At 34.0% G+C, this 14308-nt stretch overlaps 1 protein-coding gene across 1 annotated transcript; it reads left to right on the top strand.

Annotated features, from left to right (window-relative positions):
• The first annotated feature begins 3318 nt into the window (after positions 1-3318).
• LOC132796588 (calaxin) lies at positions 3319-12695 on the top strand. The gene is made up of 5 exons (XM_060807807.1): positions 3319-3411; positions 8144-8543; positions 11887-12010; positions 12084-12443; positions 12522-12695. Exons 1-5 carry the CDS (start codon positions 3408-3410, stop codon positions 12639-12641), a joined length of 1008 nt encoding a protein of 335 aa, XP_060663790.1. The 5' UTR covers positions 3319-3407; the 3' UTR covers positions 12642-12695.
• The last annotated feature ends 1613 nt before the right edge of the window (positions 12696-14308 follow it).

The raw sequence follows: 14308 nt of genomic DNA, 5'->3' as shown, positions 1-14308 counted from the left end.
AATATAACTATCAAGATTTTCCAATTTTCTCTTCGCTCTGCTCCTCTTAAGATTTTTAGCTACAGTGTTGTTGTTTTTTCCAATCTTTAAGTTTTTCTTTTTTGTGAATACACAACTCTACACACACACACACACTCCCACACACACTCCCACTCCCACACACACACATACATATACGAAGTGTACTTGTAGAACACACTGTTCACATTTTGGGATCGAATTGTAGTTGGTAAAACAGTGAGCATATAACCCTGAGATGGTTTTTAAGCGAATCAAACAAACAAACAAAGCAAAAAACAAAACATTTAAAAACAAGTAAATCTAAAACGTAATTTTTAACATACTATATATACATAAATATATATATATAATTATGTATTGTGCTAACATTAACAATATTTTATGCTTAAGTTTAACAAACAACAAAGTGTTTATGAAAAATGATTATGTAAAAATAAAAACAGCAAAAACAACAAGAGTCAAATGAGTTTTTATTTGAGGAGATTCGTTAAATGATTTCAGAAATGGAGTAGAAAAGTATTTTAACTTTGTGCAGGCAGAAGGAGGTATCTCCAACCCTATAAAGAATATATATTCTCCGTCTGCCTGTCCGTCCATCCATTTGAACACCTTGATCTCAGAGACTATAAAATATAGAGCTACCATTTTTTATGACATCACTTTTAATGTTTTCACGCAGATGAAGTTTGTTTCAAATTTTTGCCACGCCCACTTCTGTCCCCGCAAAATCGACAAAAATCGAAAAGGCAGCGTAATTTTAAAGCTAAATTCACGAATTTTGATATATACAAAAATAACTATAGTATTTATGATTCCTACGAATTTGATTGCGATTGCATAATAATTCTTTTTAATAATATACTTTTGTATGACAAATTACGCCTACTGCAATTGGATGTTCTTTGCTTTAGCTGACAATCTGGTATATTTTGCACTTTATGGTATATTTTGAATGTATTACTACGTCGATATACCAAATGTAGTCTTTAATAAATTTTATATATGAATTTGGTACATTTTACTATATAAATATACCAAATATAGCCCTTGGTATTATTTAGTATTTGTTGAGGTATATTATTTTGGTATATTTTAAGTATAATATCATACTATTTGCTTTTGTTCAAAATTGTTACCGGGTATCTCATAGTCGAGCACACTCTACTGTAGCTTTCTTACTTCTTTAAAAGAAGTACAATGACGATATACCAAATATGTCATTCAATATATTTTTAGTATATTTATATTGCGAAAATCTGCTAAAAGTTAACTTAGTATTTTTGTAGTATTTTATTTGGTATATTTATATTGCGAAAAGCTTCTAAAAGCTAACTTAGTATTTTTTGGTATTTTATTCGGTATATTGCAAAAATCTGCCAAAAGTATACTTAGTATTTTTGTGGTATTTTATTTGGTGTATTTACAAGGTGCGTTCCAAAGTAAACAGGACTTTTAACAAAAAGACAGAACAAATAGGTTTTTCGGCAAAATCAATTTATATTATTCAAAATAGTTTCCTTCTGCTTTAATACAGCTTTTTGCACGGTCCAAAAGCATGTCGAACGAGTGTTTTAGCTCGTTGCCCGGTATGGCCTCCAGTATGCCGGTGCAAGCCGTTTGAATGGCCTCGACGTCTGCATAACGCCTTCCTTTCATCGGCAAATGCATTATTCCGAAAAGGTAGAAGTCGCACGGTGCAATATCAGGTGAATACGGGGAGTGGTTGATGGTTAAAATGTGATTTTTGGTCAAATAGTCGGTCCTTCGAATGTTTAATTCTGAGCAATTTTTGGACGTCAGTCAATTTCTGCGGAACAAACCGTGCACACACCCAAATGTTCGGTCAAAATTCGATAAATCCATGTTTTGGAGATGTTCAATTCTATTTCCATTAATTTCAATGATGATTTCGTCTGATTTTTTATGAATTCACGCACAGTTTCGATGGAATTTTCGGTGATCGCGGATTTTGGTTGGCCCACATGTTCATCGTCATTTATGTCCTCTCGATCACTTTGAAAACGTTGAAACCACTCGTCCACTCTGCTACGGGATAGGCAACCATCGCCATAAACTTGTTTCGTCAATTGAAACGTTTCGGTAAAAGTTTTAAAACAAAATTTAATGTTGGCTCTTTGTTCGAAGCTCATTTTCGCACCGATGACAAAAACATACTGACACTTAAAACGCAATAACTTCACTTCCAATAGATGAAATGTCATGAAATTTTTACTGGAAGTCGATAAAGGATAGCAGATTGTAACGCACTAGTTGATATATAGATGGCGCCACTAGATGGCGCTAGATTCAAAAAGTCCTGTTTACTTTGGAACGAACCATGTATATTGCGAAAAGCTGCAATAAGTTAACTTAGTATTTGTGGTATTTTATTTGGTATATTTATCTTATAATCGACTGAAGCTTTCTTAATTGTTGTATACATAAAATTATTTAATATTTTTGAAATTATTTCCTTAAAGACTTTAGCTTTCTTACTTATTTTTTATATATAGTATAATATATAAACTTACATATACATTTTTAAGTTTAAATTAATTCCTCAAAAAGAACCAAAAATACCTAAGGCTTACAAATAACGTGCAACTTAAAGTCGAAAAATAAATTATTTATAGTGTAAAATGCGAAGTGCGTATATCATAGTCGAGCACACTCGACTTTAGTTGTCTTACTTATTTTTCATATGCAATTTTCTTTTAGATTTTAAATAAGTTATTTAAGGACTGTATCTTTTGTATTTTCTTTTATATATATAAACTTCTTGTTTTAAATTTTAAATTAGTTCTTTAAAGAAACTAAAATACCTAAAGCTTATAAATAACGTGCAACTTAAAGTCGCAAAACTCTTTCAAAACAGTGAAAGTTGGATTATCTTAAATCTCGGAACTTCCCTAATTGAATACGTCGTGAAATTATGCAAGTAAGTGTGTTCGAGTTAACCCCGATTTGTGTAACCTCAATCGCGTTTTGGTTGAGTCTCCACCACTGAGAGATACCGTTAAGTATGTCCTTGTTTTGTCAATAAAAAGCAAGTCCTACCCTATTAGCATGTCTATTGGCTCTATTTTTGTCAAATGCGAAACTGACATTGTTGACGGGTTTTTTCTTTTGTCAACACTCACACACACACACACACACACACATACACACAAACATTTCTTCACATTTCGTTCGCCTTGGAAACTTGAGTTTGTTGATTGGCTCAAGAAGTCGTTTCCCTTTTGTTTTCATTTCCTTTTGATTTTGTTTCCTGCTCCTGCTCGCATTCCACAACGTGTCCCAGGACCACTTCGCAAAATCGCTCTTTTCGCTTTTTTGCCCAGTTATCATCCCAGTCGCAACAACAAACAGCAACAACAATAATAATTATGGGTATCTTATCTTAAATAAAAAGATCTACACAACAAAACACGCAATTAAATTTTTTTTTTTAAAGTGCGACAGTGAAAAGTTTGAAAATCACGAAAAACAAAGAGAATGATATGAAAACCTAACAAAAGCAGTTTTAACTTGATCGATTAAGTTGTTATATAAAGAGGGAAAGTGGACTACAAATTAGTGCAAAATTCCATAAAAGTTTTATAGTCGAAATAACCGATAAAAGTTCTTTAAATATTTGTAAAATGGCTTCTTTAAAGTGAATTGAGTAAATAGGGTTGTCAAGTTTAGCAATTGTATATTAATCTAGTATTATAATAGGTTGAAATGTGCATCAAATAAATTCTGTGTTCAAGAATGCTTTACTTTTTGGTCATGTTTCTTTTTCATCTTCAGAATAAATTAAGATGCGTGCGTTTTTAAAGCATTTAATGAATAAAGTTGCCAGGGTATTTTTTAGTAAGATAAAAACAAAAAGTAAAAGCGTCCACTTAAATGTTTCCACTATTCAATATCCACTTCAAATATATATTGCAAGTGCCTTAAATGTGTAGAGTTGCCAACATACCGCAAATTAAATGATTTGGTAAATTTATTTCAGCTTCGAAAACAACTATTACTCGCATCTAAGATCTTATTTAGTAAATAGGGTTGCCAGGTGCATTAAATTATGTAAATAAGTTTTTCTTTTTTGCCACTAAATGTGTAGAGTTGCCAACATTTTGGAAATTATTCACATTAAACGATTAGATACAATATTTTCAGCCACGGAAACAACTTGTACATGTCCTTAGAAGCATATGTAGTAAATAGGGTTGCCACGTGTATCAAATTTTGTACTTAAGTTTTTTCCTTTTTCCTAATAAATGAATGCTCACACAAAAGTTTATGCAATTTTAGTGCTTTCATGTTATTTCCATGTCTTGAATGGTTCACTTTTTGGTCATGTTTCTTTTTTCTTCTTCAGAATAAAGTAAGAATTTCCAATTATCATAAATGAAAGGCGAGCGTTTATAGGGCAATTGCCAGGGCATAGAGTTGTCAGGTTTTGTTTTAGTGAAATAAAAGCAAAACAGTTTATTAGAATTCTTCACTCGTTAAAGGTTTCCACTATTCAATATACACTTGAAAGATCTATTGCAAGTGCCTTATATGTGTAGAGTTGCCAACATTCCACAAGTTATTCACATCAAATTCATTGTAGCCACGCAGAGTAACTATTACATGCACTTAAGATCATATGTATATTATATGTATATAGGGTTGACAGGTACATCAAATTTTGGTCCTATTTTTTCCTATAAATGAATCCTCACACAATAGTTAATTGTATTAACTAGTTGTGTTTTAGCCTGCACAGAGTTGTCAAGCTTTCCGAAATCGATACGTAATTAAGATCATATACAGTTAATATGGTTACCAGGAGCTTAAAAACTTTGTAAATTATTTGTTTTGTCTAAAAAATGAATCCTCACACAATAGTTTATACAAGTTTAATGGATTGGTCTGCACAATTAGAAAACAGAGTTGTCAAGCTTTCCACACACGTTAATGCACTTAAAACATAGTTGAATTCGAAACTCACACAAATGTTGATCTCATAACGATAATGTTTTGAGAGAGAATACGAGTAATTTAAAAGAAGCGATCGATAGGGTTGCCAAGCACTCCGAAATCGACATGCACTTAAGAACATATACAGTTAATAGGGTTACCAGGAGCATAAAAACTAATTAAATTATTATTTTTGTCTAATAAATGAATCCTCACACAATAGTTTATACAATTTTAATGGATTGAAAACAGAGTTGTCAAGTTTCCCACACACGTTAATGCACTTAAACCCGAGTTGAATTCGAAACTCACACAAATGTTGATCTTATAACGATAATGTTTTGTGAGAGAATACGCGTAATTTAAAAGAAGCGATCGATAGGGTTGTCAAGTCTTCTAATTTTGTCGTATGAGAAACACCGCAACGTGACCGTAACCTCTGACCTGGCTGGCTGCAGGACACCAGCGCAAACTAATGTCTGTGTAACAGGCAAAGGCCAAGAGAAGCCCAAAGGTCCTAAAAATAAAAAAAACATTGCAAAAGGGTTGCCCAACGAGATAACAGATAAAAACACATGTGTGTGTGTGTGCATGTGTGCTTGTGCATAAGTGTGTGTGTGTGTGTGTGTGTGTGTGTGTGTGTGTGTAGTCTAGACCTTTGCAGCGGTAACACCCATTATATTTGTTGTTGTTTGGGGCAACGGCAAATCAACAAATTATATCGCAAGCTACGCCCCACATTGTTGCATACTTTCGAGCGCAACATTTTTCACACACACACACACACACACAACCATACGTGTATAATACACATCTATGTATATGTATGTAGTACATAAATACCTGCTCACATTTGCCATTTGTACTGAGCACTAATAAAATTATAGTACCCAAAACAGATACCGACAATAAATGCGAGCAAAAAACAAACTAAGGCATTCCATTCCCTTCCACCATCTTCTTCTTCTTCTTCAAATGGGGGGTCTTGAGGTCTTGATAACTCCCATTCGGAGGCATATTCATTCATTCGGGCTCTCGATGAGTCCATCAACTCGTGCAATTGCGACGAGTTACAATAAAGTTTTTGCATGAGTAAACAACACATTACTTTCGTAATGGCATCGGTTAAAGTTGGTCTTAGCAGCGGGTTTTGTGTCTTAATGATTACACTCTGAGAAATCGGGGAAGCATATACTAAAGTGAGCAAGCCATTATGGGTTTGGGTTTCTTGCTAAACACTTATAGTACATATCTTTCATTATACATATATCGGTAATTCTCTGACGGAATCTGAAACAATTTTAAGCATAATAATCTTTGCTTATATATTTAGAGCTAAGGTTGATTTTAGGAATTTTTTCTTTTTAACGATAAATTATATAAATTTGTTCATTTTTAAATATTATATTGATATTTTTGTGGTACTTTTAAAAAATATAGTTTTTATTGAAAATTACACTTGACTCTAGATTCGACCTTTTTAAATTATGGTTTATTTTTAATGTACCGTGGTAACTTGTTTAATAGCTTTCTAACTTGCTTAACAAAATATACCATATTTTAAATGTAGTACAATATTAATATACAAAATGCAGACTGTGGTATATTTAATTATTATGCGATATATTTTTGGTAACATTTTAAGTATATGGTTTTATTGCAACATGACACTCGAATGTTGCTTCATAGCTTGTTTTATAATGGTATATTTCTATTTATTCATATAATATATTTTAGTATTTTGCGGTATATTTTTGATATATTTTGCGAATATATTTTCATTGCAAAATTGTATATTTTCAATTTAGTTTAATACCCATATATCAATTATAAGCTGTGATATATTTTCGTATTGTGCGGTATATTTTTGGTATCATTGCAAAATGACACTCGACTGTAGCTTTATTATTTCTTTAATTGTGACATTGAACGTTGTACAATATCCATATACCGTGGTATATTTTAGTATTATGTTTAGTATATTGTTTAATAGTTTTCTAACTCGTTTAATTATAGTGTATTTTGAATGTAGTACAATTAGCCATATACCACATATAGGATGTGGTATATTCTAGTATTTTGCAGTATATTTTTGGTACACTTAAAGAATATGGTTTTACTGAAAATGTCATTCGACTGTAGCTTTCAAACTTGTTAAATATTATACATTTTAAGAATTTGACAGTCAACTGCAGGTTTCTAATGTTATACAATATCAATATACCAAACACAGACTGTGGTATATTTTAGTATTTTGCTGTATATTTTTGTCAAATTTTGAGAATATGATTTAATTGCAAATAGACACTGGACGGTAGCTTTCTCACTTGTTCAATTATGGTATATTTTGAAAGTGGTATATTTTTAGTATTTTTTGGTAACTTGTTTAATAGTTTTCTAACTTGTTTAATTGTGGTGTATTTTAAATTTAGTCTAATATCAATATACCAAACTCAAACTATGGTATATTTTGGAATTTTGCGGTATATTTTTAGTACATTTCAAGAATATGATTTTTATGGTATATTTTGAAAGTGGTATATTTTCAGTATTTTTTGGTATATTTTTTGGTAACTTGTTTAATAGTTTGCTAACTTGTTTAATTATGGTGTATTTTAAATTTAGTCTAATATCAATATACCAAACTCAAATTTTGGTATTTTGCGGTATATTTTTAGTACATTTTAAGAATATGATTTTACGTTCAAAATTTATTATGGTACATTTGTAGTATATGTGGTATATTTGTAGTATATTTTCGGTATTTTTAAGAATATGGTTCATTGTTTAATTATAAATTTCAAGCATGACATTTGAAGGCGCTCCAATCGATATTGTGGTCGCAATTTCGCGCAGTGTATTTGTATTGCACACAATTTACGAGCAATACGAGAAGTTTATTATCCATTTTGGTGGCAATTTATTTGCATATTGGCCTTTTCTTGGCACCCCAGCCAGCATACAACCATATGTTGTATTTGGATGGGGTGTCGTCGTGTTGTGTTGTGTGTTGAGTGGGGTTGGGGGGAGTGTGGATGAGCGTGTCGATGGCGTGGATTGATTTGACTTTGACACATGAAAACACTCACACACACACATAAACATAGAATCTATGTGTGTGAACACCCTGAACAGTGGGCATAATGACATGTGCTGTCGCTTTGTTTGGCAGGCAAGGCGGGAGCCTCAAAGGGTCGCTCCCCAACACCAACAGCCAAGAGTGGAGCAGGTGGAGGAGGAGGAGGAGGAGGAGGAGTTACAAATGGCGCGCAGCCAACAAATGCAGCCACACCAACAACAACAACAACAGGGGCAGGAGGAGCAGCAGCAACTGGAGGAGGAGGTGGAGGAGGCGGTTGTAGCCGATCCACGTTACATGCGAACAAAACGATACTGAAAACGGTTTCAGTATTCCTTGCCAGCGGCAAACGTAACTCGAGCAACCAGTCGAAGGCCGCAGCGGCTGCTTTGCAGAACAAACGACAGCAGCGACAGCGCAAAATGGACGAACTCAGTGGCAAAATCAATCCCAAGCTCTTGGATAATCTCCGCAAGAAGACGCGTTTCACCAAGTAAGTAAGCCTTCATTCAACTCCAAAGCTACGCAGCATTCATAGTTCATTGATGAATGTGTTGTTCGTCTTTTATTTATTCCTTTCAATGAAATGGTGTAATGTGGCAACCAAGTGGTGTTTGAATTAATCCCATCTTAAGTGCTAAGCTTCTTTCTTTAGAAGATTATTCTGGTTGATCACCTTTATCTCGCTTAGCGGCCTCAAGTGAAGCTGCCAAAGAAAATGCAGCAAAAACGTTTTTTAAGGGTAATGTGCCAACCAAGTGTTGTCTCAATTAATTCCATCATGAATTCTAAACTAGATTGATATACTGGTTAAACACCTCTATCTCGCTTAGCGGCCTCAAGTGAAGCTGCGAAAAAAAATGCAGCCAAAACATTTGTCAAGCAAGTGTTGTCTCAATTAATTCCATCTTAAGTGCAAAACTTCTTTAATAATGAATTGTGTTTTTTTGCTTTTGTATAGAAGATTATTCTGGTTGAACACCTTCATCTCGCTTAGCGGCCTCCAGTGAAGCTACCAAAGAAAATGCAGCAAAAACGTTTTTAAGGGTAATGTGCCAACCAAGTGTTGTCTAAATGAATTTCATCTTTCCATCATGAATTCTAAACTAGATTGATATACTGGTTAAACACCTTCATCTCGCTTAACGGCCTCAAGTGAAGCGAAAGAAAATGCAGCCAAAACATTTCCAATTCCTTCTTAAGTGCAAAACTTCTTTAATAATGAATTGTGTTTTTTTGCTTTTGTATAGAAGATTATTCTGGTTGAACACCTTCATCTCGCTTAGCGGCCTCAAGTGAAGCTACCAAAGAAAATGCAGCAAAAACGTTTTTAAGGGTAATGTGCCAACCAAGTGTTGTCTAAATGAATTTCATCTTAACTGTTAAACTTTTTGATACTGGTTAAACACCTTCATCTCGCTTAACGGCCTCAAGTGAAGCGAAAGAAAATGCAGCCAAAACATTTCCAATTCCTTCTTAAGTGCAAAACTTCTTTAATAATGAATTGTGTTTTTTTGCTTTTGTGTAGAAGATTATATTGGTTAAACACCTTCATCTCGCTTAACGGCCTCACGTAAAGCTGTGAAAGAAAATCTAGCAAAAACATTTCTAAGCGTAATGTGCCAACCAAGTGTTGTCTCAATTAATTCCATCATGAATTCTAAACTAGATTGATATACTGGTTAAACACCTCTATCTCGCTTAGCGGCCTCAAGTGGAGCTGCGAAAAAAAAATGCAGCCAAAACATTTGTCAAGCAAGTGTTGTCTCAATTAATTCCATCTTAAGTGCAAAACTTCTTTAATAATTAATTGTGTTTTTTTGCTTTTGTATAGAAGATTATTCTGGTTGAACACCTTCATCTCGCTTAGCGGCCTCAAGTGAAGCTACCAAAGAAAATGCAGCAAAAACGTTTGTAAGGGTAATGTGCCAACCAAGTGTTGTCTCAATTAATTCCATCTTAAGTGTTAAACTTTGTTGATACTGGTTAAACACCTTCATCTCGCTTAACGGCCTCACGTAAAGCTGTGAAAGAAAATCTAGCAAAAAAATTTCTAAGCGTAATGTGCCAACCCAGTGTTGTCTCAATTAATTCCATCATGAATTCTAAACTAGATTGATAAAAATTGTGTTTTTTCGCCTATACTGGTTAAACACCTTCATCTCGCTTAACGGCCTCAAGTGAAGCTGCGAAAAAAATGCAGCAAAAACATTTCCAAGCAAGTGTTGTCTCAATTAATTCCATCTTAAGTGACAAACTTCTTTGATAATGAATTGTGTTGTTTGCTTTTGTATAGAAGATTATATTGTTTAAACACCTTAATCTCGCTTAACGGCCTCAAAAGAAGCTGCGAAAGAAATGCTTAGCTAAGTGTAATAAAAACATTTCAAGGTAGTTTCAATACCAATCTCGAAAATTTAAAACATAAAAGTTAAATAACCATTTAAAAGTTTAGCATATAAAAAGCAAATAGCAATTTGCTGTTAAGTGCATTTTGGTACTGAACAAAGTGATGCTACTAAGTGAAATTGTTATGAAGCGAATGTGGCCGTTAAATGAAATAGGAATGTACTTTAAATAGTTTCTATGTTTAATAATTAACTGTGTGAATATAGTTTGTTGTGAATGTTATGAAAATATATATGGTTAGCTTCCTCCACAATCGCAACAATTTATTTAGCCTTTTATTAATTATTTGCTTTTTAATGCTTTAAACTTACGCTATTATATTGAAGTTAAGTCTATTCAGCTTATATTCAAAATTATAAACTATTTATTTTATAAATGAAGCGAAGAATTAACATAATCAAAGAGTACAATAACATGATAGATAAAAAATCAAATACTTATAAAAATCAAATACTTATAATATAATATTGAATATTTTGTACTCTATGATACTTAATGTGTTTCAAATACATATAGCCTTGGTATATAGAATGTTGTACTATATCGATACACCACATAATTTGATATATTTTTAGAATATAGCTGTATAGCAAATGTTTAGTGGGTACCTCGATTGTAAGTTTTTTACTGGCTTTTGGCAGCTTAGAAATTTACATTGCTGCCACAACTTGTCAGTTTTCTTAAGCTTGTCTCAAATGCGCAAAGTTTTTTATTAGAGAATGGGTTTTAATGACTTAACAGAGTACGCTTGCATTAAATTTTATGATAAATCAAGCAAGTAAGTTTTTGCTCAGGCAAATGGATATGGCTTTATAGGATCGTAGATGACTCCTTCTATAATAGAGGTGGAGAACTATCGATAGTGCTTGATAGTTTCCATAAACTATCGACTATCGACGATAGCAAGGAAAATATAGGTTTACCTTACCTGCTATTTATATATTTATTTCAACCAATAATTTTGTACGCGTATTTGAAGTGATGATTTGTCCTGCTTTGCTGAAGACCCTTTCCGACTCTACGGAGGTTTCGGGTATACAAAGATATTTGAAAAAATATCGACCAATATCGACGATAGCGATTGACCACTATCGAGAGCGTGTCGATAGTGGCCAACCATCGATAGTCCCGATAGTACCATCGATAGTTCTCCACCACTGTATGTTACACACATTTCCTTCAGGCACAAAGTTATTACATCTTCCTAGCGGGTATTATAAAAGAAATTTAAGAGCGCTTTTAATTTCAATTGCTTGCGACACTTTTAAGCCAGAAATAATAATACATTTTGTTGAAATTGTTATTAACTAATTCTGGTTGAAGACCCCAGCACTTTATTTTCTGTAATCAAATGTAGTATTTAATACTAGATAAATACAAAATTGTGGCTCTCCTCCTTATTGCTTCATGCTTTTGTCCTTTTACAGAGATGAACTCGACGCACTCTGTCGCATTTATCGCAAGCTCGTGTCCAACTGTCAATATGCGGCCAAAACTCTTGCCTCCAGCTCCTCGAGTGCCGCCATCGCCAAACCTCATGCAGCCGTCGAGGTAGTAGCAAGAAGGCTGACAAAGAGCAAACTTTTTCTAATTTCTTATACATTCTTATACATTTTTTGACTAGGGCATCGATCGCATTGTGTTCCGCGAGCTGTTGCACAGCACCTTTGACATTGTGACCGAGGAGATACTGATGGAGCGCATCTTCTGCAGTTGGGACAAAGCCCACGAAGGTTTGCCGCTACGTCTTGAGGGTTGGCTCATCGGTTTATCGACCTTTTTGCGAGGGACGCCAGCGGAACGTGCTGCATTCTGTTTTCGTGTTTACGATCTGAACACGGATGGATTTATCACCAAGGATGAAATGTTCACGCTGTTGCGGAATTGTCTCATCAAACAGCCACAGGACGAGGATCCAGATGAGGGTGTCAAGGATCTGGTGGAGATTGTGCTGAAAAAGTTCGACATCGACAAGGATGGCAAGGTATGCTTAAAGGGTTTCTCCCCTTTTTTTATCTGAACTAGTTTATTCCAAGTCGAATATATCCCTCGTTGTTTTCAGGTCTCCCTGGATGACTTTATGGGCACCGTTGCAGCTGAACCTTTGCTAATCGAGGCCTTTGGTCAATGCTTGCCCACGGATAGCGCCGTTGTCTCCTTCTTCTCTACGCTACAAGTTTAAGAAGTTGTCGGAGACATATTTCGTTATACCCTGTAATTCTAGCTTATCACATAATACACGATTAAATATGAAAAGATTACTCGTAAAGTTGTTTTTTATTTACATATTTTATTCAGCGTGTTTAAGTAGGGGAATTAACCTTCGGATTAACTAAACTTTTTTCTATTAAAATTAGTTTTAAACTAAACTTCAAAAGCATGAACAAATTGCATTTGCTAAGATTACTCATTATACATTGCATTTGCGTTTCAACTTGAATTAAAGTTTGTTTGTGTCTAGAAATTTGCTCAACTTTATTAATTAAAAAACAAGTAAGAGTGCTCGACTGTGAGATACCTAAAATCGATTTTGAATAAAAGCAAATAGTATATTTTTAGTATTTATGTGGTATTATAATTTGGTATATAATAAATTCATATACGGCAAAAATACTAAAATACAGCAAATGCTATAGTTGGTACAGATTTTGAATAAACGCAGAGTAGTGTATTTTTAGTATTTTTGTGGTATATTTAAAATCAATATACCGAAAAATACTCAAAATATACTAATTTATATATTTGATGTATTGATTAGTACTAGACTCAAAATAAACCACGGAGTGCAAAATATACCAAATTGTAAGTCAAAGTCAGTATTTTATCCTATACAAAAGTATTTTTTTTAATTCTTTCCACAATTTTCATTTGCCCACAACCAAATTTTCAGGTTACATAAACAAATGTAGTGGCTATTGTATGCACTGAAAATCTCTAGATTCAAAATTACGCTTATTATTCGATTTTTGTCAATTTGTGGGGGCGCAAGTAGGCGTGGCGCAAATTTGAAACAAACTTGGTTTGCATGCAAACATAAAAAGTGCTGTCAAAAAAAAATGATAGCAATATGGTATATCCTATAGTCTCTAAGATTTACTACTGTGGGCAAAAAGTAAGGTGAATTTTCAATTTAAACTTCGCGGGCCTAACAATTCGGCCTAATTCTTTTTTTCTTAAGTTGGCAAGACTGTTAATGGCATCTGGGCCAAATTTCATTTGAATGTCATTATCAGAAATATATTTACGCTTGTGTTTTCCAAACGACCAAGAGTGCATTTTTCGATTTTTTACAATGTCTGAATGAGAAGTGCCATCAAATTTTGTTTGCTGAATGAAATTTCGGCTGCGGAAACGCCGAGTATGTTGCGAAAGACTTTTGGTGATTCTACCGTGTCACAAAAAAAATGTTTTGAAGTGGTACAAAGACATCAAAGAGGGTCGAGAACGTGTTGATGACTTGGAGCGCTCCGGACGACAATCGACGTCAACACATGACCAACACGTCAACAAAGTGGAGGCAAAAATCGTCGGTTGACTATTAGAGACCTTACTGATATGATCGGAATATCAGAAAGATCTGTGAAAACCATTTTGAAAGACCATTTGGGCCTACGAAAAGTCAAATCTCGTTTGGTACCAAAAACGACCAATTTCTGTACACGTTTTTCTTGACCATTTCGCAAAAAATTCGACGCATATCGTTCCAAGACCACTGTATTCGCCTGATTTGGCTCCGTGTGACTTCTGACTATTCCCAAAACTGAAGAGACCACTTCGGGGAATGCGTTTCGAGTCGATTGAGGAGATAAAAGCTAAATCGAAGAAGGCACTGATGGCTATACCGAAAAG

Source organism: Drosophila nasuta, chromosome X (assembly GCF_023558535.2).
Source record: "Drosophila nasuta strain 15112-1781.00 chromosome X, ASM2355853v1, whole genome shotgun sequence".
Taxonomy (NCBI): Eukaryota; Metazoa; Arthropoda; class Insecta; order Diptera; family Drosophilidae; genus Drosophila; species Drosophila nasuta.
This window is presented reverse-complemented; position numbering and strand designations above follow the sequence as displayed.

What these genes read in the sequence shown, in the direction of transcription:
- LOC132796588 (XM_060807807.1), top strand. An exon ending in AACCTCATGCAGCCGTCGAG is followed by an intron (nt 12,011 to 12,083) that starts GTAGTAGCAAGA and finishes TTTTTTGACTAG; the next exon opens with GGCATCGATCGCATTGTGTT. An exon ending in ACATCGACAAGGATGGCAAG is followed by an intron (nt 12,444 to 12,521) that starts GTATGCTTAAAG and finishes CGTTGTTTTCAG; the next exon opens with GTCTCCCTGGATGACTTTAT.